A 27,398-nucleotide genomic window follows, 5' to 3' on the forward strand; every position below is an offset into this window, starting at 1 on the left:
TACTGACAGAGACAAACAAACAAGGCCTGTGATGGATAAACAATAATTTAGCTGTGGGAAGGTTAGCCTTTGAGAAAATTGTAATAATTTATAAAATGTTATACATTATCTACACGTATGTACAAGTTTACTCAAAGTTTATCAAAGTTTCTATTTGCTTAAAAATTTACAATGACGAAACGCAGAAAAAGAACTTTTCTAAGACCACAGAAAAAATTCTCAATCCTCCTGCCCAGAACACAATTGAAAAGATTACCTTGAACTTGAAGAGAAAAAACCCCACACCTTAGTTAAAAGGTACCTCATACAATACCTTTATCCACCATTATTCTCTGTTGCTCTCCACGAAAAGGCAAATTTTGGGGGCAAAACAATCTCTAAAATTGTGAATATATAGATACGTAACATTGAATGATCACATAATATATTTGCCTTAGTATCAAAATATTGGCTTTGCAAAGTTACGCAGAGGAGCCAGCTTGTAAAATAAAATACTGAACGCTGAAAGCCCAAGGTAAAATGAATAATAAAATGAATTTCATGATACTTCATACCCTCTCAGTACAAAATGACATCCTCTAGTACTTGAAAGTTGTGAAGTGAAAATCACCTTGTAGAAATAATTATATTATTCTCTCTTCAGCCATTAAATATTTTTCTTTCTCACTTCACATATGTTCAGAGTCTTAGAAGCTGACCCATACATTCTCTTTTTACATAGTGCTGCCACTAAGGTGCTTTAACAGCATTTTTAATATTATTCTTGGTCTGTTTCTGCCACTGAGGTTTGAAACAAAGAAGTTTCAGGAGGGGGAATTCAGTTGGAATACAAATATTAGGCTTCTCTAAAGACATCTATTTAGAATATATTTGAAAAACTGTATGTGTTGCATATGTTGCTATAGTAATTGATAGATGACTAGGACATGCAATCCCGATTTCCATATTAGCACTATATAAAAAGCCTCACACAGGCACACACGCACAATCTAATCCTTGCAGTATGCACATATATAATTAATACAACAAACTGATGAGAGTCCTATGAATCACTGCTAAGTATTGAAAAAGTCATTTCACAGCTGTGACATCAGCAAATGCATCCAATGGTTGTGACCTCGCATCTGTAAAAATCTTGCAGAAACGTGCTTGCAAGTGCTTCCTATTTAATCTACAGCACTACTTTCAAAGCTGTGTTTCACAGTCTTATCTCCACATTTTCAATTGTTTGCCCCAGAATTCACAGCCTATCTTTATTTTGCAGGATATTTATAGTATTCATATGCATTCCTCACAGAAAAAAGATACCTCATGTCTTCTACCTTGTAATGCTTGAACAGACATAAGCAGTAATCTTTACTGTCTATGATTCTCAGTATATGAAAAAAGATTTATTCTCTTTAAAGAAGTGCCATGCTACAAAGGACTAGAAATTGGAAATGTTCGAGGGAGAATTAAGAGAGCCTATTTATTTCTTAATCTCTATTAATAAATAAGGATAGCACATATCTGAAGTTCTATGGAAAGTTACTGAATTTATCACGCATTTCCCCAGGTCACCGACCTACTGCTTTGTATTTAGAGATTTAACATCTTGTGTTTTGTGTTCTGTCCCAGGGAAATTGGTTACCTGTGGGTCCTGGCAGGGGAGCAGCTTTCCTTCTCCGTTTGATGTCTCCCATGCACAATGATCCTAAATGTACACTGGTTTGCCTGCAAGTAATTATAGGAGAAAACTATTAACAAAGGAAGAAAACCGCCACATAAATACACAGCTCGTATCATCTGAACCTATATCAAAACATTCTCAACCAAGATGAAGCTGCACAGTCAAGCCACCAATCTTGTTTATATCGAAGCATAATTATGTTTGTTGACAAGCGCTCAGTACCTAAATGCAGCATCATAAATTGTTACTGGAATGAATAATGTAAAGGGAATGCTTTTTAATTTTCAAAACTGGCAATCTTTCTAGCTCAACATAAAACAAAAACACTGATGCTCCTGACAGGAAAATAGCTAAGATTAATTATCTAAAGAGATCACAATACTCTCGGTAGGTTATCAATTGGCTAGTAACGCCTGACTGTCAGAACAACATTTATTACATGAAAAGTATTATCAATTTTTTTTAAGGTAAGATGAAGAATGAATGAGAAAACACGAAACAGTAAACTCTTCAAAAGTACATGAAATAAACTTGTAGCACACCAATTTGTCCTTTTCTAGTTCACTGGCAAGTTGTGAGAATGATAACTCAGAAGCACAGTATCTGCTATCCTCATTAAGCAATTATGAGCTTACACTTGGAGACTGGAAAATTGGTGGAGCTGCAGAGGCTGGCAAACAAGCAAATCTTACTGCATTAAAACCAGCTATTAGACGTCAGATACCACAGAAAAGGGTAAATTTGGAATTTCCAAATATTGTATTTCGGAATATAATCTTAAAGGACAATTGTAGTTGTTATTTTTCTTAAAGTAATGTACAATGCCAATGTAGAATGGAATATATGTAGCTGGCATTTTTTTGGAAAGAACTAGAACAGAAGGGGGGAAAAGCAGTAATTTCTAAACTCCACAATTTTAATATATCTCCATAAATATTACTGAGAATCGTGATTCTTACCACAGCAGCGTAGTGAATTTTGCTAAAATTATAAGCTGAGACTTGCGTCTGATAGCCTACTGTAGCATAGCGACACTGTCACTCATGGGATCTGGTTTCAGTGTGGATATATGACTTATCCTTTACTGCATTTATAAACTTTTTAAAGCTGTGCTGCTTCTAAATGAATAACAAATGGTCATATAATGTTGAGAGACCTCAGATCTGCTCAATAATGTAAAAGAGTGACAACAACGCCTTGATGAAAAAGAGGAGTACAATCCTCTACATACTTCTTTTAAATGATACAGTAAATTAACAAGTACTACAGTGCTTTTATTTAAATAGTAAAATATTCCAAGAAATTTAAGTTTCACACAGAAGTGCACTCCAGCTTCACCTAGTGAACCCCTATTTCAACACTTATTTAATTCTCTTTGTTTTAAAAGACGCTTTCCTTACACTTCTAAGTTGAAATTGCATCCTATTTTAACATCCAGAAACTGAACACAGTTGAACCAGTATATTAACACAGTGAAAAATTTCAGTTCTAAATTTAGAAAGACATCAAGAAGTGTAACCCTTTCATAATTGATTGTACAATACAGAAAATTAATATTTAAATACAATATGGGGAAACAATTATTAGAGAAAAAAATATTTAAGAGATGTATAGAACATTGATATTAAACACGCAGAATAAGTTGTCTGGTAAATTATATGTTAAACAGTGTGCAACTCTCTGTTTTCTCTTCCAAATGAAAAAAAAGAGAAAGTCGCCAGGAATACAAGTAGGATGAAAGATAAAAATTAATAAAGTCAGGCAATTGAACCTGAAGACCTGAGCCACAGCAGTAACAGCTAGCAGCGTTTGAGTTATTTTACCCAGAATTGATTATCTGTTACACTACATTGAGATATCTAGATTATTGATCTGTAAGATTATGGTACTGGGGTCTCCCCACTTTTCCTCCAGGCACACCGAATGGAGTTGCAACAAATAACACTAAGTAAGGACTACTTTGTTATTGTTGTCACCCTTCATGTAGAACATAGCAGTTACTTTTTAATTTAAAATCAATGAACGTCTGAAAGGCAGCCTTGTTCCTTCAGCATAAATGAATCATTCGCCTTTGTCGAGCACAACCACCCGATCACCAGCCAAGGTGAGAGTGGGTATTTCTTTGTCGTCGTTGAAAATTCTGTACGCCACAAATAAATAACAATATGCTAGAGCACCAATTAAGCTCTGTCAAACCCGGTTTTATGGCCACTAACATCCAACATTAAGCTAACTCACGATTCTAAAGCGGCATTTACTTTCACCAGGTCTTAACATTTGATGTGCACTGTCAATGTAGATCACAGCAAAACAAAAAGCTTTTTTTTTTAAATTTTTTTTAAGAGGAACAGACAAGAACTATTACTGCTCTGGAACCGGCAGGTTAGACAAAATGAAGTATTATTCTGAAGCTGCACAGTACATTTTGAAACGCTCGTAATGGGGGTATTATAAAGTAGGGAGAACTCTGACCCTCAATCAGGCTAAGTTCAGCATTATGTTTCTTAGCATTAAATCAGAAGAGCGCGGATTACAGAAGGGAAGAAAGCTATTTGCCTGACTTCTCTCTACTTACCCCTAGCTTGCTTCCAGCTATCATTTATAAATAGTGCTCTGGAGGGAAGCTAGGCATTTTATTAGGGAAAAAATAAAACTTGTTAAGACCACCTTGCCTGAAAACTTGGCTTTTGACGTGCTGGTGACAGGGACTGGAGCAAGCAGTGTCAAATGGAATAATTTTTAAGGAAAGACAACAGGAACTTGTCGCCTCATTGTATGCATTTACAAATAGAGGCTTTTCAGAGTATTAGGCCTAGTTAAAGCTGCCCTCTGGATAAAAAGTGTTCCCAAGCAGCCGCAGACAAGCTTGGGAGACAAACAGATGTGACTATGGTCCCTGGCGTTTGGCAAGAACACTCACTGTCAATAAGAAAAATATGAGCATGGACAGGGCATCAGCTGCACCGCGGCCGAGCAGGCCTGCAAGTGTCACAGCAGCGGCAAAGTTGTGGCAGAGGGAAACAAGAGGGCTGCAAAAGCCAGGCTGGTGTGAACTTACGCTAGCGTGCCAAGAATTTTTCGTTGTTGTTGTTGTTGTGTCACGCCTCAACGTATTAAACGAAAACACCGGAAAAGCCACTGTCAATTTTTATTCCTTTTTCATCTTGCTCACCGCGTTTAGATTCTCCATTCTACGTGGTAAATAAGAGCCTCAAAAATGAAGACAGACTGGGAAAGGCAGTAACAACAAAAAAAGCTACTGAAATAACAAATAATAAAAAATAAAAAGTAGCTTTGATACAGCAAATACTTTAACAGAAGCAATGACATGCAAAGCAATTCACAAGCATCTACGGATTCTTGTGACAAACATTCACTCAGAGAAATTTTGTTATCTCCTTAAATAGCTGCAGTCTCCCTACCATCTCTTTCTTCAAGGTAACTGCCCTTACTATAGTAACACGCCTAGAATTGTCTCTTTCAACTCCCCAAACACTTCTATTAATGCCTATACAACACAACCTCTTTTTCCATAATTTTCAGATTTTTGTTTCAAAAAAATTTCAAAAATTTCCAGACAAAATTTTTCAAAAAAAGGCAAATATTTTTGATGAGTGCCTTTTCTACAGTTACACATGTTCACCTCTCCAAGACATTTGTGACAGGCTATGTCAGATTTTTATCTACCCTGACCTTTGCAGTCAATGGTCCATTTGGTCACATTCCCCAAATAAACTTCTGTTCTGCGGGGGAACCTACAGCTGCATTGCGTGAATTGCAATCCACCTTCTATGAACCACACAAAGTGGTTCATAACTCTTTCACGAGCAGTTACCACCTTTGCTGCTGTCGAAGTTAGAAGTTCACCAGTCCAAGTCACTGAGAAGGATAATACAATATAAACTGGGTGTAAATACAATATAAACTGGGTGTAAATACAATATAAACTGGGTGTAGGACAGCAGATACTCCTGACCACAAGTTCTCTCTCTCTGGTTTATTACATGATTCTGTAATCACTATCATCCCATGTGTAAAAAAACAAAAACAACCAAAAAAACCCAAACTCCCCCCCAAGCGAAATGCAAAACAAGCCTCTCCCCAAAATTAAAAAACCCTATTCAAATGCAGTAATTGTTCCACAGTCTCTTCAGAAAGACACAATGAAGACAGCGTTACGTAGCAGGTAGCTTCCTATGCATTAGTACGATGGCCCAAACTAGCGAGACTGTCATCTCATGTGGGGGAACTCTGGGTACTAGTTTACTAAACACAAAACGTTTGCGTGGTTATTTTGTATGTCTCGTTGTAACAACATGTCTGCCGATCACTTTATTCTGTCTGTCTCCGGTTAGCAGCTGTCACTTTCCTTGCAAGCTGCAATGCTTTATTTGGTATCAGCACAGTTGCTTTTGTTGGTGCACTGTAATTGTGCCAACGGTTACAACATCATTGAGGGCAAACTTAATTTCGTCCCTTAGTATATTTACTGTCAAACCATTTAGCGGACAATACTATGACATTGCCAAGATTACTTGTAAGTAACAGAGCTGATGGTTTTATGTTCTGCTTGTGTCAAAACCGCATAAAAGTACTGATTACTAACAGAGGCAGATGCGGAAGAGTATGCATTTTTTGTTTAACAGTATTTATTAAATATCTGTACTCTAACTTGGAAAAATCCTATGCTGCATGCTATTATGATGCAATAACATTTTCAAGAAGCCTGATTTCTAGATCACAATTAGATGACTTGGTAATGATCAATACTTGCCTACCCATTATATTCCAATTAACATCTCTCTCACCTGAGGCACAAACCCACAGTAAATAGTGACACACCGTTCTGCCACAGTATCAGTGCATTCCTGCAGATGGCTGTAGAACTCTGCAAGTTTATCACCGCTGAACGCTTCAGCTAATGTAGAGGCTTGATAAAAGTTTGTAAGCGAACTTCTTTCACAAGAGATTACGATAAGGCAAGAGTTGACTGGTTTGCGTTTTAGAAGGGACTTCAGAGAATTATTTTGAAGGGGAAATCTAATTGACGCTGTCAGTCCTCAGTCTTAAAATATAGATACAAAATAGATATGAATATGGATATGACTGAAGAGAGAATGCAGTGAGGACCACAAGTCACTTTACGCCTGAAATGACTGGACAATTTCTTATAAACTGAAATTGAGTAGGGAGTGCGTGAAGCAATGTTCACAGCAGCAGTTAAAAATGAAAAAACCTCACAATTGCGTAATAGAGAAGCAAGCCAATAAAATGATTAAAAAACCAGGATGTGTGGAACAGCTCAACTTTATAAAAATCAAAGAATAATCTGAGCAAACCTCCCATTATTTAAGTACCTTTTACACAAAAATATCACAGAAATGGTTCTCGTATCTTTACACAGAATGGACCTGTAGTAGAGATTATCTCATTTCTTACATGGCTTAAAATGCAGACTCTGCTGTATCTGGTGGCCAATGGAAGCACATCCATTAGCAGTGCTTAAGTAAGAGAGCTTGGATGAACTTTAACTCTTACTGTGCCTTCCACAAATGGCAGACAATGGCTTCAAGAGCATTTGAGTCCATGGAACAGTTTATGATCTGTTTAGAAGTAAACACCATTAAAAACCTGTTAGATATGTATTTCTAAATGTCTGATGACACTATTAGCTAATTAGGTAAGAGGAACACAAAATTCTACACTTCTATTTGACTGAGTCTCCAGAAGTATGGACATCAAATACATGTAGTAGGCAATTGGTGCCGTAAAGTTGGGAAGATTATATTCTGTATTATCTATAACCAATACTTCTAATCTTTGCCTCTGGCACGTACCTCAATATAACCACAGAAGAGATGCATGATGATTTCATAATATTACCCTGAAATATGCAAGGCACATTTGTTTTTGAGGAAAAATATATGAAAACCAATGGCTAAGGAATTTTATAAGGAAAGATTTCCTCTTTCTCTTGTTGCACACAGCTTGGCCAAAACATGGACACAGCCTCTAGTCTCCATCTGAACGCCCAGAGAAGAAGAGTAATATATGCAGTAACGTACGTGCCTCGTGGACAATTAGAGAGGGATGGCTCCTTGTCCATTCTGAAGAAGGTAGCTACATTCTTTTGCTCTCTAAGATACACATAGTGCATGTGCACTTCCAGTAGGTGCACAGGACACCACTTTGAGGCCAATGTTTCTGAGGAGTAGATGAAGACAGATAAGAGCGAACAAAACAGTTGCTTTACTAAGATGCGGAGTCCAAATCTTCACTGTTGTTATGGTATAGAGCAATCTTGAAAAACAATCCAGTAATGTTTTATTAAGAACGTTTGAGATAAACCTCACTGAGTACAAATTTACCTGTCTAGGTCAAATCCATGTCTGAAATCTATTTTGTTATTTGTCACAGAAACATGTCACATGCATGTGTGCCTGGTGGCAATCTAGGCAGTCAGTGTACTGAATGTCCCAACGCTCACCACAGTCTATAACCAAAGCTAATGTGACAGCTGCATTCCTGGTGGACAGTTCCTCACCTGAGCCTTTTTTCCAGAAAAAAATACTTTTGATAATGGGACACTGAGACTGCATGCTCAGGTTGTACATAAGGTCTACCTCTACTTCCATCAAACCCTCTCAGTGAATTAGAAGAATTTCATGGCTTTTATGGAACCCGCAAAAGCAGCATTGATGACATGCAGTATCAAGAGACACACTCCTTGAAATCAGAAACTTAAAAGTCTTGTTTTATAGTTTGCTTGATTTTGTTTTTAATATGTGAAATAATGCACAATTTCATACATACTCCCTCATGCTAACTTTCTGGAGGTTGTAGGAAGAACCACCCCCACCCCTCCCAACTTGACAGTGTTGAAAGGGTTTCTCTCTTGGCTGGGAGTGGTAGACCAGTACTGCTGCAAATTAGTCTTGTCTACAAAATACATTAAAAGAAACTTTTCATTCGGTGCTAAAGAACCGGCAATATAATAATGAAATACAATGCATATGCAGCATATATATAATTTTTAATGCTTATGAAAATAAATATATATTTCTTCTTGGTGTCACTTTTGTCAGATACCATTCAGGTGAAATCAGTTCCACCCCTGATTCCTCCACATCCTTTACAAACAGTAAAGCTTTTCTTCAGACTTGTCTAAAGAATTACATCATCTATACAACAGATTGCTTCACCTGCCTCCACAAGTGCAAAAACCATTACACTAACCACAAGCACTATGCACTTTATTTTCCTTTTATTAAATCTTACACAGATGTGATAAAACCATGCAATTCTATCAAATTCCTTTCATACTATGCCAATCTGTTCACAACGTAACTTTAAACATAAGGGTGAACCTGTATTATTGAAAGTCCTAGTGCAATCCTATTATGAGAAGAATACAATCTTCCCTTGGCCCCATCAGATTATCTCATCACCTAATACTATATCCTAATATGTTCCTATTATCTTTTTCAGCACTTCTAAGTGTTATTCAGACAACAGCAGTCGTCCAAAATTTACCTGAACTCTACAAATCTACACACTCCACTCCACACTGGCATAATTTTAGCAAACACAATGGAAGATAAAAACTCACATCACTACATATGTTTTGACACCCAATCTCAAGTCACTTATGTATTTTATTTGTGAATTGAGTCTCTAGAAAAAAACCCTGTAGTAGAGGCCTACTGCCCTCAGAAAGGATAATGCATTGTTTTTTGTTTCTAATTAGTAATTTAAGCATATGTTCAGCATTTAACTCTAAATGTTTGCCTTTTCCCCAAGCTCTAAGACAGCTGTCCAAGATGTGAATGCCAGAAAACATTTAAATATCAACATCTGTTGAATTATGTTAATTTAGTGTAATATAATTGGGCATGAGTTGGAATTGATCAAAAGTATATGAATTATACAAAGGCAAATCCAAACCAATATCTTGGTGTACAAACAAGTCACCAAGGAACATTGAGGGAATAAAACAAAAAAATCCATTTCTGTTAAAAATTAAGTAGCTGAAACCTACAGTTTTCTTCAACAAATGACATGATTTCACATTTTCAAGAAAGGAAATTAATATTTCTACTCATTCAGAATATAAATTTTATATTAATTCAGAATATTTCTAAATATTTGTCAGAATATTTCTAAATATTTGACAGCAAGTTCCATTATTTTTTTTATGTCAAGCAACACCTGATAAAAATGAATAATGCTCATATGTGTGTATGGTGAAAGGTGGTTAGGAAATAGGTTGCAGTAATGGAATACCATCTTGTTACAGGACAATATTGTTTCAAAAATTCTAAAATGAACATTCTTTTGTTTCTTCATCTTGTGACAACATTGTTGATACCCAAAAGATATGGGCCCTGATCCAGCTCTGAAGTGATTTGGAAAATATCTTTGTGACTTGAGTAATAACCATGGGCTTGAACAGATACTTCCACAGAAGGACTCGATAGCTTACTCAGCTACGCTATTTCTTCCAGATATTTCTGGACACATTTTTTTTTTTTTTTTTACTAAGTATGATATTCACTAAATAAAGTCAGTGCAGGACAAATCTATTTTGTTGAAAAGACTTTAAAAAACACATCCCATCTATATAGTTCTGGATTATACTCATATAGAGTTAGGTCAAATTACTTCAAACATTAGCACTATATTCAAAATCCTTTACTTTTAGAACAGGTACAGAGGAAGAAGCAACACTATAAAAATCCATAAATATCTAATATAGTAGCTTAGAAATGGAACAAGGAAAATGTCTTGTCAGGTTGGAAGCACTCAACCTGTATATCCATTTCTTTCTTTACCTCCGTGATGGGAAGGTGAGCAAGCATGGCCAACTGGAATAAATTTGGTCCACTATAAGAGACCAATAATTCAATTAATGAAGGTAAACAACCAGCACAATGTAAAGATTTTTAATCAGTCATTCAGACCTGGATCTGGACCAGTGATCCAGACGCTTTTTGTCATATTACAAACGCTACGGTCAGTCCTTAACCTACTGCCTTCCAATCAGTTCCAAGAAAATAACAGCTCTGCAGCTGGACCCCAGCATCATTCTCCCCCTTAGTCCCTTCCGCTTCCCTATTTTTAATATTACGCTTGAGAAACAACTCTTCAAACAATCTAATTGTCTGGCCAAGATAGTACAGTTATAATGCAGTCAATCTGATAAACAAAGATATAATTGTGTGCAAGGTGGGATGGGGGGGGGAAATCACTAAAGCTAACTGAACATTAAGCAAATTATGCTTCCTAACACTCTGCACCCATTCCCCTCAGTAACTGTCATGCAACTCCATTGATACAAGGGGTCTGCAAGGTGTAGGAGTGAATGCAAAATTTGACTTTCTAGTAACAAAGGAGAGCAGGTAAGAGAAAGTTAAAGAAACACTGACTTTTTGGTTTTGTCCTTTTTAGTTTCAAAATTCTTTCACAGCAAAATCTTCACTTATGTCCTCCTGCTCTATATTATTAATTAGTGATATTAAAGCTTCTAAAAATATATATATAAAGTAACAGAAGCCTTTGCAAAACAAATTCCCAAATCCAAAAATGAGGAGGCTGAACAGTGTCCTTTTCTTCCTTTTGGCTAGGACAGTTACTGAACATTAGTTTCCAGATAGGCTGAAATGTATTATTATAATAAATGATCAAAAATTCAAAATATCAACAAAGAAAATAAACATGAAAATTCTACATAATTTGAAAGAAACAGCTCAATTTTCTTCTGAACTCTCTCCTCACACAAACCCACGGTCTGGATAGAAGTCAGTGTGTCTATGCCTCAGAATTTTAGTGAATGTGCATCAGTGGATGCTGCTTTGCGTATGTGAGATTCGGGGATCCCTCCAAGCTTAGTAGGAACTCAATGCAAAAATTGCACAAACAGTTTAATTTACAATAAGAACAGAATTTACAATAAGAACAGAAAAACAAAATGCAAAATGACCTCTTTTGATTGCAACGTCGCCTAACAATAGGTTAAACAGTTCGTAGAACTACAGTGCAAGTTACTGCGCATAGCTCCTGCTCAGACCTTAAAACAGCAGGAATGGTCTTCACACCTCTGAAGCCCAAATTAACTTTATCCTTAGGCCATTAGCATTTTAACAGGTAAGCTGAGACAAGCAAAGCTTGAGCTTTGGAGCACAAACTCGAGCGAAAAAAGAGAGAAAGTCTAACACAGTTGAGTGTGAGAAATAAGCATACCATGTGCTAAAATTTGGGTACCTGAAAGTGAGAAATTTGCTATCAATTAATTCAGGGGAAAATTCAATCCAGATGGTACATCAGGAGGATCCAGAAGTACATCATTTCTAGAGGTTAACTGATTTTTTTATTATATATGTTTTTAAAAATCAGGACTAATTGACTTCCTGTTAGTTAACATACTCATGTGTACCTGGAATTCAATTTTAAATGACAAATTTTCAGTATCACTTAGCAGCTTATTGATGTACGATATTAGAAAGTATACTAGATTTTAGTGCAATAAGAACGAAGTTTGGCCTGTGGTTTTGTACTTAATTAGTTTTGCATTAAAGATGCAATGAAACTGCTCAGATCATACGGAAAAATGTATTTTCAAAACAGAGCATGTTCTCTTCAAAATTTCTGCTACTTTTGCAAATGTTTTCATGGAAGTTGAGCTAAAATATGATACTTTTAAGACACTTGGTGACTAATGTTCATTTAATCAATGGATACTTTAAATCTATCCCTGAACCAACACTGAGGCTTGAAGATTTCCATAAAATTAAAGCATCACATACTGGCTACATTTTGAAATAACAATCAAACTGTCATTGCCCCACCCCTCTCCCCCAAAATGAAAATCTTTTCGGCACCTTAAAAATAAGGCCATAGTATAGAAAACTCAATCAGGAATTGCCCTCTTCCAAAATAGCACCATCTTTTATTCTTCCCAGAGAAGAAAAATACCAAACTGACAAAATAACGTTGTCCCTGAGGGTGATGGCAAGGGAGGAAAGCAATGTGTCCTCAAACATTCACATAATTTAATCTGGAACTGCAAATATTATTAAGCACCAATCATAACGGTACAGTTACTGCTTCATGGCACTCCAAAGAGGAGATAAAACTGCTTAGTTGTTAATTTCTAATGATGTAAACACATTTAGATTTTAATGTTATATCTGAATCTCCTGCATTATTAGCTCTGGGGTTACAAGATATTAACTTACTACCTTTAATAATTTTACACTTGAATTAAAAGGCATGTTTAAATATTACTTTCTTTTAAAGTATTTTTGTTGGGAATATGTGTTCATGTGATGGCAGAAGTGAATCACCTAGTAAAAGAGCTATGCATTCCTTAGCTTTACTGCAGTGTAAGTGTGTGCACGTTTTCATGTATAATTTTCAAAAACTGGCTGAATTTACCTCCTCTGGTATTGTAATTTCATTCCACAAAAGCCACATTAAACAATTACAGTTCTTGTAATTAACCAGTAGTCTAATGTACAGTTTTCTTATCCCAATCCATTAACAGCTGCTCAAAAAATGTAGTAATTAATGGTTTCATTTATTTTTGGCAAACCTGCAACTCGACAAATAGTTTTGTATCTGCTGCAAATTAGGACTCTTTCCCAAACAACAGATGACACGGTGGGAAAGAGGGAGCAAGCAGAATCCTTGCACATCTTTGTCTCTTTAGAAGATCAAATAAAGAGCAGCTGTAATGCTATTTGTCACATCTGTGTAAAAAAGTACCATGATCCGTATCAGCAGATGAAAATGAGTAAGTGCTGTACAAACGTACAAATGGGAGTTTCCCTTCCAAACTGGGATAGGCAGAAAGTTGTATTTGTAACCAAAGCAATAATATACTTTTGAAAAGCTCTCATCAGGTTTGGTGTCATTCTTCTCTTAGGAGGTTTCTTTAAATACTAATTCGTAGAAAACACTGTTAGTCAGAAAAAGTAAAAATACTTGAGAGACATCCTCTTGTACCAACACAGGGCACATATTTAAACTGGAGTGAGAACTACTAGGGCAAGGAGGGAAAGAGACAGTTGCAGAAAACATGGGGAAGTTATGACTAATGTTCTGGGTTTTTATTGACACATCACCATTTAGTAGCATCTGACACACTCCCTTTACGTAACATTTCTTGTACTACTTCCAGGGCGTGCTTTCCTGACAGTCTCCTTCAGGTGTGCAGAGACCCGTATTTCAGTCTGTGCCGTGCACCATGGCAGGACAAGACTTCAAAGGCTTCTTGCCAGCTCAAAATAGAGCAGCAACAGCTGATCATTGGACCACTGGCACACAGTCCTCCTTTCACATCATAGTAATGGCTGAGTAGGTGGCTCCTGCTGATTTTTGAAGAAATATCAAGGTACCACCTTTATCTCAAGCTATGGTCTACTCCGCAGCCACAAGAAGCGGCCAACTACTTCATACTAAGCTGCTGCTACGTCGACTAGATTGTTAACGCAGCATCAGTTAGCTCGTTTAAACCTAACTTGTGTAATTCTGCTCCACCTTGAAATCATTTTTGTGAATATGACTTAGCCTTCTTTCAAGCCAGAACTGAGCTGCATAAGAACTACAAACAGCTTTTTTTTTCCTTTTAAAGATCCCTGGGGGAGTGTTTGAGCCAACACGGAATTATCAAGATAGGACCAAAAAAATTGGCAAGCAGCAGAAATTCTGGCACTATTTTCTTTTCAGTTTCTCAATTCATGCATGTGTCAAATTCTACTTACAGTACAATAAGAAAAAATAAATATGTAGATAACATAACGATACTTAACAGAAGTACACTGTAAAAGAAATACGACACAAGACCATTATGTATAGTAAAGGAAATAATTCTAAAAGCTTAACTTATTCAGTAGTCTTCTGTTTTCCCAACCGCAATTCTGTTGTTTCTAGATTACAGCATAAATTAACTAGTTATGGCATCGACTGTATGACCAAAGGCAAAATATTAAGTTAAGTATTCTGGTTATTCTGTCAAATGAGGATAAAAGTACTTCCTAACTTCATACGGGTATTGTGAGGATAAATACATTAAATATTAAGAGACAGGCAGACAGTTGTGTGATGGAGGTCCCCCATACATTTAACACCATAATCCCATGTTCGAAATCATGTTATAGCAGTTCAGCAAAATACCGTTCAACGCTGTCTCCACAGCTGACCAAATGAATCTCTTAGCCCTGGGGAATGTTCTTTAGGTAGAACTCATTTTTAGAAAATTTTACAAAGGTGACTTAAGAAAAGGTGTTTTACCTGACGACGGGAGCAGGCAAACAATGAGCGCATGATCAGCTCTGGCAGTTCAGCTGCCAAGCAGCAACTTGTTAACTCGCCATAACTCAATCATGTTCAATTGTTTGCCCACAGCCTCGGGCTACCGACAGACATTTGGTCTGCTAACAACTGCGCCAGACGAAGACATTACTATCCCAAGCTATTTGTTATCACACATCTGCTGGAGATTATCATCTCCACAGCTCTGCCGGAGGAAGAAATCATGTGAGCACTCCCTAATATGGTTTGTACAAAACCAGCCAATTTAATTTAAATAGGCGAGTTGAGCTAACCAGGCTGGTTTTGCCCAAAGCGTATTAAAAAATGCAGACAAAACCCCCTTCCTTTACTGGTAAAAGAGTAGAGGATGAAAACAAGCAGCTGGAAGAATTAACACCTTCAGGCAGTGTAGCTGGACTGGGGAGGGGACTGGTCCTGTCCTAATACAGAGAGAGAATGTAAACAGAGAACTTTTTCAAGGCTATACAGGAGAAATAAATGCAGCTTCTAAACCAGTATTATTTAGTATTGTTTATGTAATTTAAGTAATTAATGGGAAAACTACATATTTGTAGATTAAAGCTCATCTGTAAAGGTAGCGTAAATATATATAAACACACATACTTAAATGTGTCAAATACAGAAGATCACATGTGTTGAACTGTATCAGCATAATATAATCTATCCAGGTTCGAAGTTTTGTGGTGCAGGACTGTCCCCCTCCTCAATGTTTGGTTCATCACTAGCCGTATCAACAGTTCTCAACAACCTAATTATCTTGCCACTAGTAAAAGTTGGTGCTAGGTTATATAGGATTGGTTCATTATTATTAATTTTGACAGAGAAACCTAATACAAGCAACCCAGTACAGTAAAGCTCACCCAGAAAGTATCAGTATTATTCCACCACGAAGAGACAGCCGCAGACCACTGCTGTGCTTAGAGCTCTGCACCTTTCTGATGTATTTACAGAATGAATTATTCCACAAGTCACTGATCTAATGTAATACGGGTATTTACATACTGTCTACATGCTGAGACAAGAACTGTGTTCAGTCATCCAAAAGGGGTAAGAAAAGTCAAGGCAAGCATAGAAAAATGTGTGTATATACATATCTCGTATACATATGAAAATCAGAAGAAAGGTCTTCCAGAACAGCAAACGAAAAAGATATAGTCCCACAACAAGAAACACAGCTGTGTGAAAACTATACAAAGATCCAGAGAAATTCAGCCTTGCAATAAAAGCAGATTAAACTGTTTTCTGGATAAGTACAACAATTTTATAGAATTTCCAATACTTACCCACTGCTGCTGTTCTATCACCGCATTTAGCAACAAACAGTAAGACAATATAAGGTCACAGCAATTACTTTTTGTATGCCTCTTTTTAAGGAGGTTACTCATCTGAATTACCTTGACATGTCAACTGTAATAGTTTAACACACGAAGAACTAATTTAGAATCAATTTTAGAAAGCTTCAGACTTTCAAGTGTGAGTAAACACTTACATTCAACAGAAGATTTAACTGCATATGCATGTAGTACACTGAAACAATGAAAGATGTACTACAACGTCACTTAATTCAACCTTGTGACATTTGATTGGTATCATTGTAGTTTAGTGGTTTTTAAAGTATTTGGGCACATGCAAAAATCTAAATGACAGATTTCCATTTTAAGCTTTCACACACAGTAATGAAAACGCACATTTGCAACTAAGGTGATATTCACCATTTTATTAACTCTGTGAACAATTATTTGCTGCTAAAACAATAACTTATATAGGTACCTTGTTAAGCAGAAACATTTTCCTTCTCTGTACTGGTCTGGTGAAACTAAGATTAACCCTTTTGGTAGAAGTGATAATTTAAAATTAAGTAAAACCAAAATCAGCCTTCAGTATTAACCGCAGATAAATCTGATGTGTCACTATGCACCATGAATTTCATTTGTAAGGAACAAAATACCACAGGAATTGTCTTGAATCGAATGAGGATAGGTACTATGAACATATGAGGAGATGAACTATGTATTTGTCATGTGTTGTTCCTATATATCTGAAACTCAATCTCTATTTTGGTTGTAACAGCTTTTGATAAAAAGCAAAATATTAGGTTATACAACACGTAAACCGTAGGAAGAAAGTAGTCATCAGACATGTTATTGGCCTGAGAGAAAAAAGCATTTGCATATGGTGCAAATTAAATTCTTATTTTTAGCAGCTAAACTGTAGCAAGAATGTTAAAATTTGTTCAATATATGTCTTGTAAATAAGACGTATATGACTTGATATTCTAAGATGGCCTGTTAAAAATATCATTGTCACAGAAGTTTGAGAACTTCTCTTCAAGTCACATTAAAGAACTAACAATAAAGTTTCTGTGGTAGGCACAGAAAACATTGGTTTTCTGAAAAAACACAGATAACTATTTTGAAATAACCTGACTCCATCTGGAGGAAAAAGCCTTTGAAAACAGAGATGATGGTACCAGGAGATGTTAGCAGGTAATCCTGCTGTTTTTAAAGGTATTACAGTATGATAATATACAGTGGCTTTATGTACATCATCATAATGGTTTATGTAAGTCTTACTTTAATATTACAGATATTTTATGGAAAATGCCAGTCTTCAGTCTTGGATTTGCCACCTATTGGTTCTACACAACCCTGCCAGATGTTTATTGGGATAACAGTCTACTAACGTGCTGCTGATTGGACATGAAGAGAGGTTGAAGATCATTTCAGGTATCTAATGCCATTTAAAAAAATCTCTATTCTAACTGCTTGTGTAGGTAGCAATCACTTCACAAGAGCTTCACTGGTCAGAATAACAAACAAGTAAGTTATGATTCTGAATTCCTCAGATACCATTTTACATTGCTACAGCATAAAAAAGTTCCTAAAATTACTTTAAATATAACCTGTTTCTTACTGCTCACTTTATCTCCACTTTATACTCTGTCTCATATAAGCAGCCTGATAGTAAGTGTGTGTTTATGGTGAAAATTTGTATCTAAAGTGAACTCATTCTAAAATTCTGGCAAGTGCGCTTGCAGAAAACGTATGCAGAAATTTTCAAAATTTTTTTTGCTTACTATAAAAGGTTTAATAGAAAAGATAACCACAATTTCTGAAGATGGATGACCAACACTTGCATAACCAGTGTTTTAGAGCGTGTAACCAGAACTTGTATACAAGTTGAAATAGATTCATATTTAATATGCATATTTTTTAAAGAAGTATTGGTCTCCCTTTCCAGGTATTCATCAAAGCAAGTATTTAACAATATTAAAAACTTATTTCAGGATGACCACATATATACTAAAAGACAAGTGCCTGAAAGACAACCATCTCACTCAAAACCATAGTATTACAGGATTATATAAATCTATTATAAATTTTTCAAAAAGTAATTGGATAACACATTGTCATCTTTACAGAACAACATAAAAATTGTGTAAGGTGTTGTGCATAGCAAGGGAAACATTTCCATAGTTTCTCATTTTAAAAAATACTACAATTAAAATAATTATTTGGCAGAAGAGATTCAGCAGGTAACACGTACATAAAAAACCCTCTAGGAACAGACTCCTAGACCAGTGCCATCAGTTCAGTGTTGAATTTTTTGTCTTTTGAGGGGGAGGAAAGAAGCTGGAGGATAGAACTAGATTTGTTTTTAATAAGTCTTCACAATGAAATTTTTATTGTCAAAATATGATATAAGAACATTTTAAGTGTAACAGTATTTGAGTTATGTTCTTGATTTCAAAAGCATGTATGCATAATGGTAATTTTGCACATTTTCAGCACGTAACTTACATGCCAGAAGCACAAACCTTACTTTGGCATCCATTTAATTCTGATGTTTACTAAATAGATTAAGTTTAGTAAGTGTAGTTGGATATAGTCACCAATAAAGTCTAATACCCACATTTTAGGCAAAGACTATGCCATGTAACAGAAATTCTTGCAACTAAATCACAAAAAAACAAGACGACCTCAGAAAATACCCCAAAAGAATAGTGTCATTTCTTTTATAAAAATTTGAGAGTTAAGAAATCAACAAATCCATAAACAGTATTAATGACAGCTGCAGCATTAACTTACCTGCTAGCTGTTTTTACAGAGCTGTTCTTCTTGTGTCCTCTCTCTGATCGGTTGTCTCGCAAAAGTTGAAGCTATTAACAAAATGTTCAGAACAGTCTCACAAGCAATGCCTTTATTTGATTTTTAGAAATGTTATCCTGACAATGCCATTCTTTCTTGAGTAATCTTTCAATAGTTTTCACCTAAGACTCTAAAAGAGATGGCCATCTAATAGAATTTTACAAGAACAGCTAATATTTCAAGAGATATCCACCAACTTAAAACTCCTAAATAATTGAAAATGTGAAAATTAAACCACTCTCAAAGCATATTAGAAAGCCATGCAATTCACAATTTCACAATTAAATTATCTGTAAAATTTTACAATTTTCACAATTTCAGTTTAAATTTTCAAAATTGTATAACAAAGTGTTGGAGAACACTTAAATTACGAAAAATTATTCAGGTTGGCACTTGTATCTAAGGAGTTATGAAACAGTTATAAATTCTTCTAAGCCCCAGGAGCTTTTGTAATTTGAAAGTTGCAGAATCAACAAAAACACGGTATTAAAGCTTCCCGTAATAGTGGGGAAGTAGAAATAATGAAGGATTCATTTAACTGAAACGGTGACTCAGCTTCTGGAACAAGCTCCCATTTACTCTATTTATTTTTAGATGAATAAAGGAAGACTTTTCATTCAGACTATCTGCAATACTCAGAAGCCTATTTCCAGCATTATGATATTTGTCAGGATGAGTAAAAAGTGGCAGTAACAGTAAAAAATGACTGTCAAAAAGTTACACTAAAGAAATTAAAACTAGACAGTATAAAAAATACAAATGTTTCTTGAAACTAATCATATATTGAAGAAAGTATAGAATGAAAGACTGTTTAGAAACAGACTACAGGTAAATGGATCTAATATTCACAGCAAACATTTAAAAGTCCACTGGAAATTAGGAAATGATGAACTTTAAGGTGTGGTTGGCCAAGTCATAATGTTGTACATGAGCACGGACTCCAAAAAATGACACCAATCTGAAAAATTACACTTGATTAAATTTTTCCCCAAATCTCTATAGCTTGCTTCTTGTTTAAGGGATGCTCCTCATAATTTCCACTATTGAGTTCTCAGATGCAGTAAAAATAGCGCAGTCTGGTTTTCAAAGGCAATCTGAAGGATGCATAAAGGTAAAGCACCTTATTCTGATGAAGTAATTTTTTCATTTTCTTATCATCAACAAGTCAGAGCACTTACAGTTCGTATTTAAATGTAGCCACAATTTTTACCAGCATGACATTTGTACAATGTGTATCTATTTCATGATCAAGCTAAGGAGTACAGTCTTATTGTTCTCAATGTTCTCTGGCTGATAAGTAAATTGTAGTTATAGCATGTATAAATACAGATCACCTGCCAGACTTTAAATTTGGCTAGTGAATTACTTGTGTTCTAACACAGTAACTACAACTCCAGAAATTAAAAGAGAAAGTAGTAAATCCATGCAACCAATAGTTATATACTATGGATCTTCACAAATTTAGTGAGAATTTTATAGGCTGTCAAAATTGTCATAACTGTATTGCACCATCATTCTCATTTTGTTTACTTGTCTAATAAAAATAACCCAGTATGTGCCAGTAGCACCTATATTACTTGATGACATTAGCTTTACTTCACAATTCATTAGTAATCTGTAAGTTACAAATACAGTGAACTTCAAATAAGCTCTGAAAACACAGCTCTTAGGAAATACAAAATAAACATGTAAAATTTAAAATTAATTCAAATCTACTATTATCTGAGAAAAGGGGAATTAATTTGTCATTATATAGCACCTAAGCAGATGTTTTTCACACTCTGTGCTGAATGGATATTGCCAGTATGCATGATGTAGGTTCACTTATTTCTCAGCATGGAAATTTCGGTACTGTTTTATGCTTAGAATCTTTTAAAGTAGTAAACAGTACATCTTCAGTTAACTACTCTGTTATGTGAGACAACAAATATATTAAAAAATTCAATTAAAAAAAATGATTCAAGCTCATTCTAATCTAGCAAATTTGACTACTTACAGCATCAAAATTTCAGGAATAGGAGAAAGATTAACCCAAGAGAACTTCTTATCATGATTAATTAAGATGAAGAATGCTCATATATAAAATGCTCTTTTTAATGTGTTTCTTCTACTAGGATATGTGTTACAAAATAATGAGAGTTAAATGTGAATCTTAAAGCTGTCTGTTTAGATGTTAAGTGTCAGTCAGCTTATAGTAACATGTTAGAAATTCACAATTTACAGCTGTAACTGTACTATGTTTTATCCACTCTGGCAGTTTTGGGCAAGTAATACAACTTTTAGAGATTCAGCTTGCTCTAGAGTTCAAAAGAAGGGGGAGGGGACAGGAAAGAGTATACACTGATTTAAACTATGACTTACTGGAGCTACAAGTGTCCATGATGGATCATCCTAAGATGAACCCTCCAAAGATTCTGTAGATCTTATTTCCTTTTTGAAGTTTCAAATCTATTTGAATCTGTAAGTGTACTAGCGAACTGGCACAGATCTAATGAAATCAACTCTGTCATATCAATTTTTACCAACTTAAAAAATTTACTGTGGAACTTTAGTCTTAAATTTCAATGCATTGCTGATATATTCAGCTACTTTTACTGAATAGTTGAAGTTCACTATACATTTATGAAATGAAACCAGACTTATGTTCACATTATAAAGTTCTTGGACAGTGTGTTCTGTTTAGACCTTACTACCATCCATAAAGAAAGGTATTCCTCCATGTCTGAAGACAAGCTAAAGAAATAAGTGCTATGTTGCTAATCAAATATTAAACAAGTCTTCACATTCCCTCAACCACATCTCTAGGCTTGGACCTCCTAGGCACTACATTGCAGGGGCTCAGCAGCCAAACTAGTGAAATATTTTCACCAATATCTGCACCATTATGGAGATTTAACAGTTCCTTTTTTACTGCTGTGGTCGTTTTAACCAATAAAATGCAGAAAAATGGAATTGAAGATCTTCCTGTAGAAGCCTGCCCACTCTTGTCGCTGTTCTGTATTTCTTGATTTTGTGAGTCAAATGTTTTGCTTTCCAGCATTTTGAGAAACACAACATTTGGAGATACTACGATTAAGAGAATCATTTAAAAAAATAATCAGACTTTTCACTTAACCTGTTAAAACTCAAAGATATTAACTGAAATTAAGTGACTAATTAAAGATTATTAAGGGACTTTTTGAAGTGCACTGCTGTTAATATGTTTCCTTACAAGAAAATATGAAATCATACCTGCTTTGTTTATAATTTCTTAAAATACTAGCCCACTACCTCTGGAGTAGAGGTAGTTAAATTCTTTTATACATCTCAAGTAAACTGTTCTTGATCAAAGCAGTTCTTACCTGGCTATGTTCCTTCCTAGCCCCAGGGCTAAACCAGTGGCTGTGGGAGAAAAAGAAAAGACAGGTTTAACAATATAACTAACAAAGCACATGCTGTCATATGACCAGTCTGTGCGTGCTTTTGGGTATTTTATTGTCTGCCAGGAAAATACAGCCTTTGGCTATGCTTTATTTTAATGGGATATTTTTATTGAACTCTCTAAGTCTGTAACAGTTTTGAAAGAATGCACCACAAATTTCACTTCTGAGTAGCTACTGGCTTTATAGGTAATTATATTTTGTCAAACAAGCTGAAGTAATATATAAATGATAGTATTTTAATATACTATAATGCATGTGCTATAAATAAAAGTAATTCTGTATTTAGTACTGAAGTGTTACCTATTAATGATTATAGCTGAAAAGATTTTTAAGTACTGTGGACTACCTGGTAGTTGTTAATGTATTATTTCACAAACTGAGGTCTGAGTTTGAATCTAAAGTGAAATTCAAAGCCCATAAATTCAGTGGCTTCGTATCTCCATGCAGTTGCACAAGCTTTGACTATTGGCAGCCTTAATTCATAAAGGCAAAAATTTGGACTAAGACGTTGACATGCAGGGACAAGAACTCACAATGTGACTTTCCCCTAAATAGCAGTAAAAGCATATTAATACTTGTTCACATACACACTGTGATCACATAGAACTGAGTTAACATCTGAATGTATCTGTAGTAACCATTATACAAACTTGGGGCAAATCTTGACACTTGCCAAACGAAAAGGAGAAGGAAAAAACAATTAAAACAAGAGGGATCTGAAATTACACATAGTACCTACATATTTCTCATGTAATCAAGCAATAGGTTTTGGGCAAAGGATAAAAAATTCCATTGATTATAATATTACACAAAAAGACCATCACATTATCTGCTATTATGCTGGTAAATTCCTCTAGAAGTGTAACCATAGATTATAAACTTAACCTAGTCATGCTTCTTCTGAAGTAAATTCAATACAGTTTATGCTCATTTTTTCCCCACAGCAGCCACATAATGACACTAAAATTTTTACTTTAATTAATATAGTGAGAAGAAGCAGATTCCATAGAATTGTAGATAAAATACTCTTTTTTTTTTAAGTCACAAATCTGAAAGTTTTGTGGCTTTGTCACTCACTTTTTGTGAGTTTGCTGATGAGCAGTCAACCCTCTCATTCTTGTATACAAGATCAGCTGTCACCGAAACCTGCATACCGTTAACTCCTTTTTCTAGTTTTAAGGTCATTAAGGAAAAGAAGTTGGAAATGACAAAAGAATGACAGCAATAAAGTTAAAAGTATACCTTGAGATAAAAATTAGTAGACATTTATATATTTTGGACATGAAACTTTCATTAACTGCACCAAAATATGAGGAAAACGGGGAGATTTCGTGCACACACAACTTTGATGTTAGCAGTGGATGAAAAGGAAAACCATCACATTTGTGAGTGAACCAACAAATAATGTCACAAACATCCAGAAACCGATGAAGATAAGAAATGTAATGGGTTAGGTCTAAATTCCACATAGATGAGTGTCTTGTCCTTGACCAGTGTCAACAGCAAATGTTCGAGGACCAGCAAACTGGGGTATCCTCCTCCACATAAACTCTGCTAGTTCGTGGCAAACCAGTGGGTTACAGACTAAATTATTAGTAAAATGGATTTCTATTGAGAAAATATATCAAAGTAATTTGAATGTCTCATATTTAGACATTAAAAAACATCACAAAGAATAAGACTTCTTGTAATGAGAATGTGATATTCACGTCACACTGGTTTTTATAATTTTGTTCATTCACTTAATTACAGTATTATTTGTTTGTTTGTTTTAATAAAATAAACAAAAGTAAAAACCATAAAGTATCAGTTGAATTACTTTAGGGTAGAAATAACTTATGAAATCACAACCTCTTTAGTTAACACACACATTAGGAAGTTATGGGTGCAACAGAAGTGGATACCTCAGTTGGTACCGAGGATCATTTGATGTTTGTGGTGTATGTGCTTTGGCAAGTTTTGTTTTAAACCGTGGATGCTATATCCAGCAGAAGTTAAAACATATAAATGTATCACCAAATATATTATTTCCTAATCATGCATGTCTGTGTTTTAGATTTCTGATTTGAAAAATATAGGAGAATTTAAACTTCTTATTGCAACTATTCAAGAGAGATAACCAAGAAATAATGCTGCTACTGTTGTCAGCTGAACAGAATAACAGTTTACAGTAATGGCACACTGGAGTAACTAAAGGAACTGAATGACATTCCCTATTCACATGTGTCCAAAGAATTAATTCAATGTCTTTTTGTGGAATTTACGATAACCTTCCTCACATGATACATCATGTTTAAGACTCAAAGATGTGATGCTTGTTTATTTTCATATATTCAAGCTTGGCATTTCTGAATTTCCCTTTGGAGAAAAATAAAGCAGGTCTTTTTAAACAACCCGTATTTGGTATCTAGCCTTAAAAAGTGCTGTGTTTTAGGAAAGCATATATTTAGTAAGTTAATAAAAACACATTTACAAAGCACTGAACGTCACATTTCATTAAGAAACATAAAACGAATTACAAAGGATTATAAATATTATTATTAAATAAAGATCATTATGTAACTGATCTGAGGTTCTCTTTTCACATGTTTGTACAGTTGCAAAATGTGGCTTTGGGACAGAGGTACTACTGTAAAGCAAACAATAATAAAAAGTTATAACTCCCATCACTGATACTCACTCATGGTGAAGAGAATCCTGGGACAAGTGAACCGTTTTCCTGCTACCACCTGGTCCTGGAGTTATCTAATGGAAAAAAGTAGGAAAAAAAGATTTTGAATAATGGGGTAGCATACACACAGTGATTGTTTATTAAGAAAACATCACAAATACTAAATACAAAATAGAGACAGTACACTAGATACAGTAAATGCAATTGACAATATCTGCAAATTTTAAGTAAAGACTGAGTGCAGAAAGTGCTACACAGGATTTACCCAAATCCTTTATGTGTAATTCTCATTGGATGTCAGATGTCAGACATTTACAGATGTCAGGAGCCTAAGTTACAAAGTCCATGAAGCACTTGATCTCCGAAAAATGAAAGTCAGTTGTTTTGAAAATCATATTCAACATACTGTCCTTATTTATGGATAACGCAGTAATAAATTTATTAAAAAACACTCCCAATCTTCGTATCCCAACACAAAGCTTCTGAAATTCAAGTTGATGTGGGATAGAAAGCAAAGATAATTTTTACCACAGTGTACTGTAGTCTTTGTCTAGTGCTTTGTATATACTGAAACCAAAAATACATAATATGCTCAATTTAAGAATGATTTTAAGAATGCATGAGATAGCACATGCAGACTTTTGCAGATGATGATATCCTGGTACTGCTCAACAATGCACTCAAACAGCTTTATTTTTATTTTTAGAATCTGCTTAATTTGTTTGCACATGTAAATAGGTAAAAGCAGAAGAATAAGAGACCACCTGATGAAACTCATGCTTGAAGAACCAGAGCAGAAGGCAAACTATTGCTGTTGGAAAGAACGCAGGAACAAATTTTCAGTTCCTTGGAGATAGTTTTATAGTCAGTAGATGACCAGAGGTGGGAATGAAGTCAGAAGTTCTGCCAGTTTTGAAAGGAGACCACAAAAACGCAATGATAATACATTCATATGGCTCAGGCTTGCCAAAAGTACATAAGTAGAAGATTCACAGATAAAAGCAGCCTGCTCTTTACTGAAAGAACAATGGACTCAATTTTTAAAGAAAAATATCCCTATTCATCTGGTCTCATGCTGGAGAAAAGCCAGGGCAGTTGGAGCTCCAAGTCTGGAAAACTTTCAAAGAACACTCACTGAATAATTTGAAAGTTCCATGTGGTTAAAGTATTTGACCAAAATCTGTTCCTTTGACCTGAAGAATGATGTCACTTGGGGCCAAATTAAGAAACCCTAAAGTGTTGTCACTTTTCTGGCTGGTGGTAATTGAAAAGAATTGGTAATACCTTACCGCAGCAAAATCTATGCAAACTATGAATCCCCAGTAGAGGAAATCATGGCAGCTACATGGGAGAACAGCACCTACTGCTTTACCCGCATTTGGAATTCACTGTTTTACTAAACTTATTGAGGCCTTACATAGCCACATGATAATAATAAAATAGTGACCAAACGTTACTTTTGCAATGTCATAGTTCACCTAATAATAAGAGCAAAAACGTCAATTCACAAAGACGGACCTAGAAATATGAACAAGTATTTTAATATGTAATTTCCAAATTTTAAAATGAACAACTAAACTGTTACTTTAACACTATAGGTAAACATGTAGCTCAGCTCTTGAGAGTTACATCCTGCATTAATCTCAAAATGAGGTTTTCATGCTATTCCAGTGGGTATCCCTAGAATACAGTAATCCATTTTCTACACTGTGGCTATAAGAAAAGCCGACTGTGCCTATGTCATGCTTTGTTAGAGGTTCATGATCACATTATCTCATGGTGGACCTGACACTTTTATTCAGTTTACAGTATGTTCTCTGTACAGGCAACTTATTTCCTTTGCCAGGGCTGCTGACAACCTTTTCCACACTATATTAATCTTGTTTACAGACTTTATCTTGGTACAAATATCAGAAAACTGAACTTTTTATCTCAGGGAGAAAATAAACAACATGTTGACAGAAGCAAAAGCTATTTTCTGGACTAAAATTGGTTGTTTACCTGCAGCCATACTTATGGAAACAAGTTTAAGTTTCCAGCTTACTCAAAATATATAATCTGAAATTTAATAAGCATGGAAATTTCAAGAAAAATCACTGGATAAATTGCCAGTTTTAAAATAATATATAAACCACAGAAGTATGTTTTTTCCACTA

At 35.2% G+C, this 27,398-nt stretch overlaps 1 protein-coding gene across 4 annotated transcripts in view; it reads right to left on the reverse strand.

The window, feature by feature from the left end:
• The window catches only part of GPATCH2 (G-patch domain containing 2), a 131,558-nt gene that overhangs the window by 16,308 nt on the left and 87,852 nt on the right, over positions 1-27,398 (reverse strand). For 3 of the 4 annotated variants that reach the window (XM_075496443.1, XM_075496442.1, XM_075496441.1), the window contains 4 exons: positions 25,252-25,316; positions 22,491-22,530; positions 19,090-19,160; positions 1,631-1,713 (listed from right to left, as the gene is read on the reverse strand). In XM_075496443.1, coding sequence (XP_075352558.1) covers positions 1,631-1,713; positions 19,090-19,160; positions 22,491-22,530; positions 25,252-25,316 — 259 coding nt within the window. The remainder of the gene's footprint in view (positions 1-1,630; positions 1,714-19,089; positions 19,161-22,490; positions 22,531-25,251; positions 25,317-27,398) is intronic. The other variant, XM_075496444.1, reaches the window with a different exon arrangement.

Source organism: Mycteria americana, chromosome 3 (assembly GCF_035582795.1).
Source record: "Mycteria americana isolate JAX WOST 10 ecotype Jacksonville Zoo and Gardens chromosome 3, USCA_MyAme_1.0, whole genome shotgun sequence".
NCBI classification, from domain to species: domain Eukaryota; kingdom Metazoa; phylum Chordata; class Aves; order Ciconiiformes; family Ciconiidae; genus Mycteria; species Mycteria americana.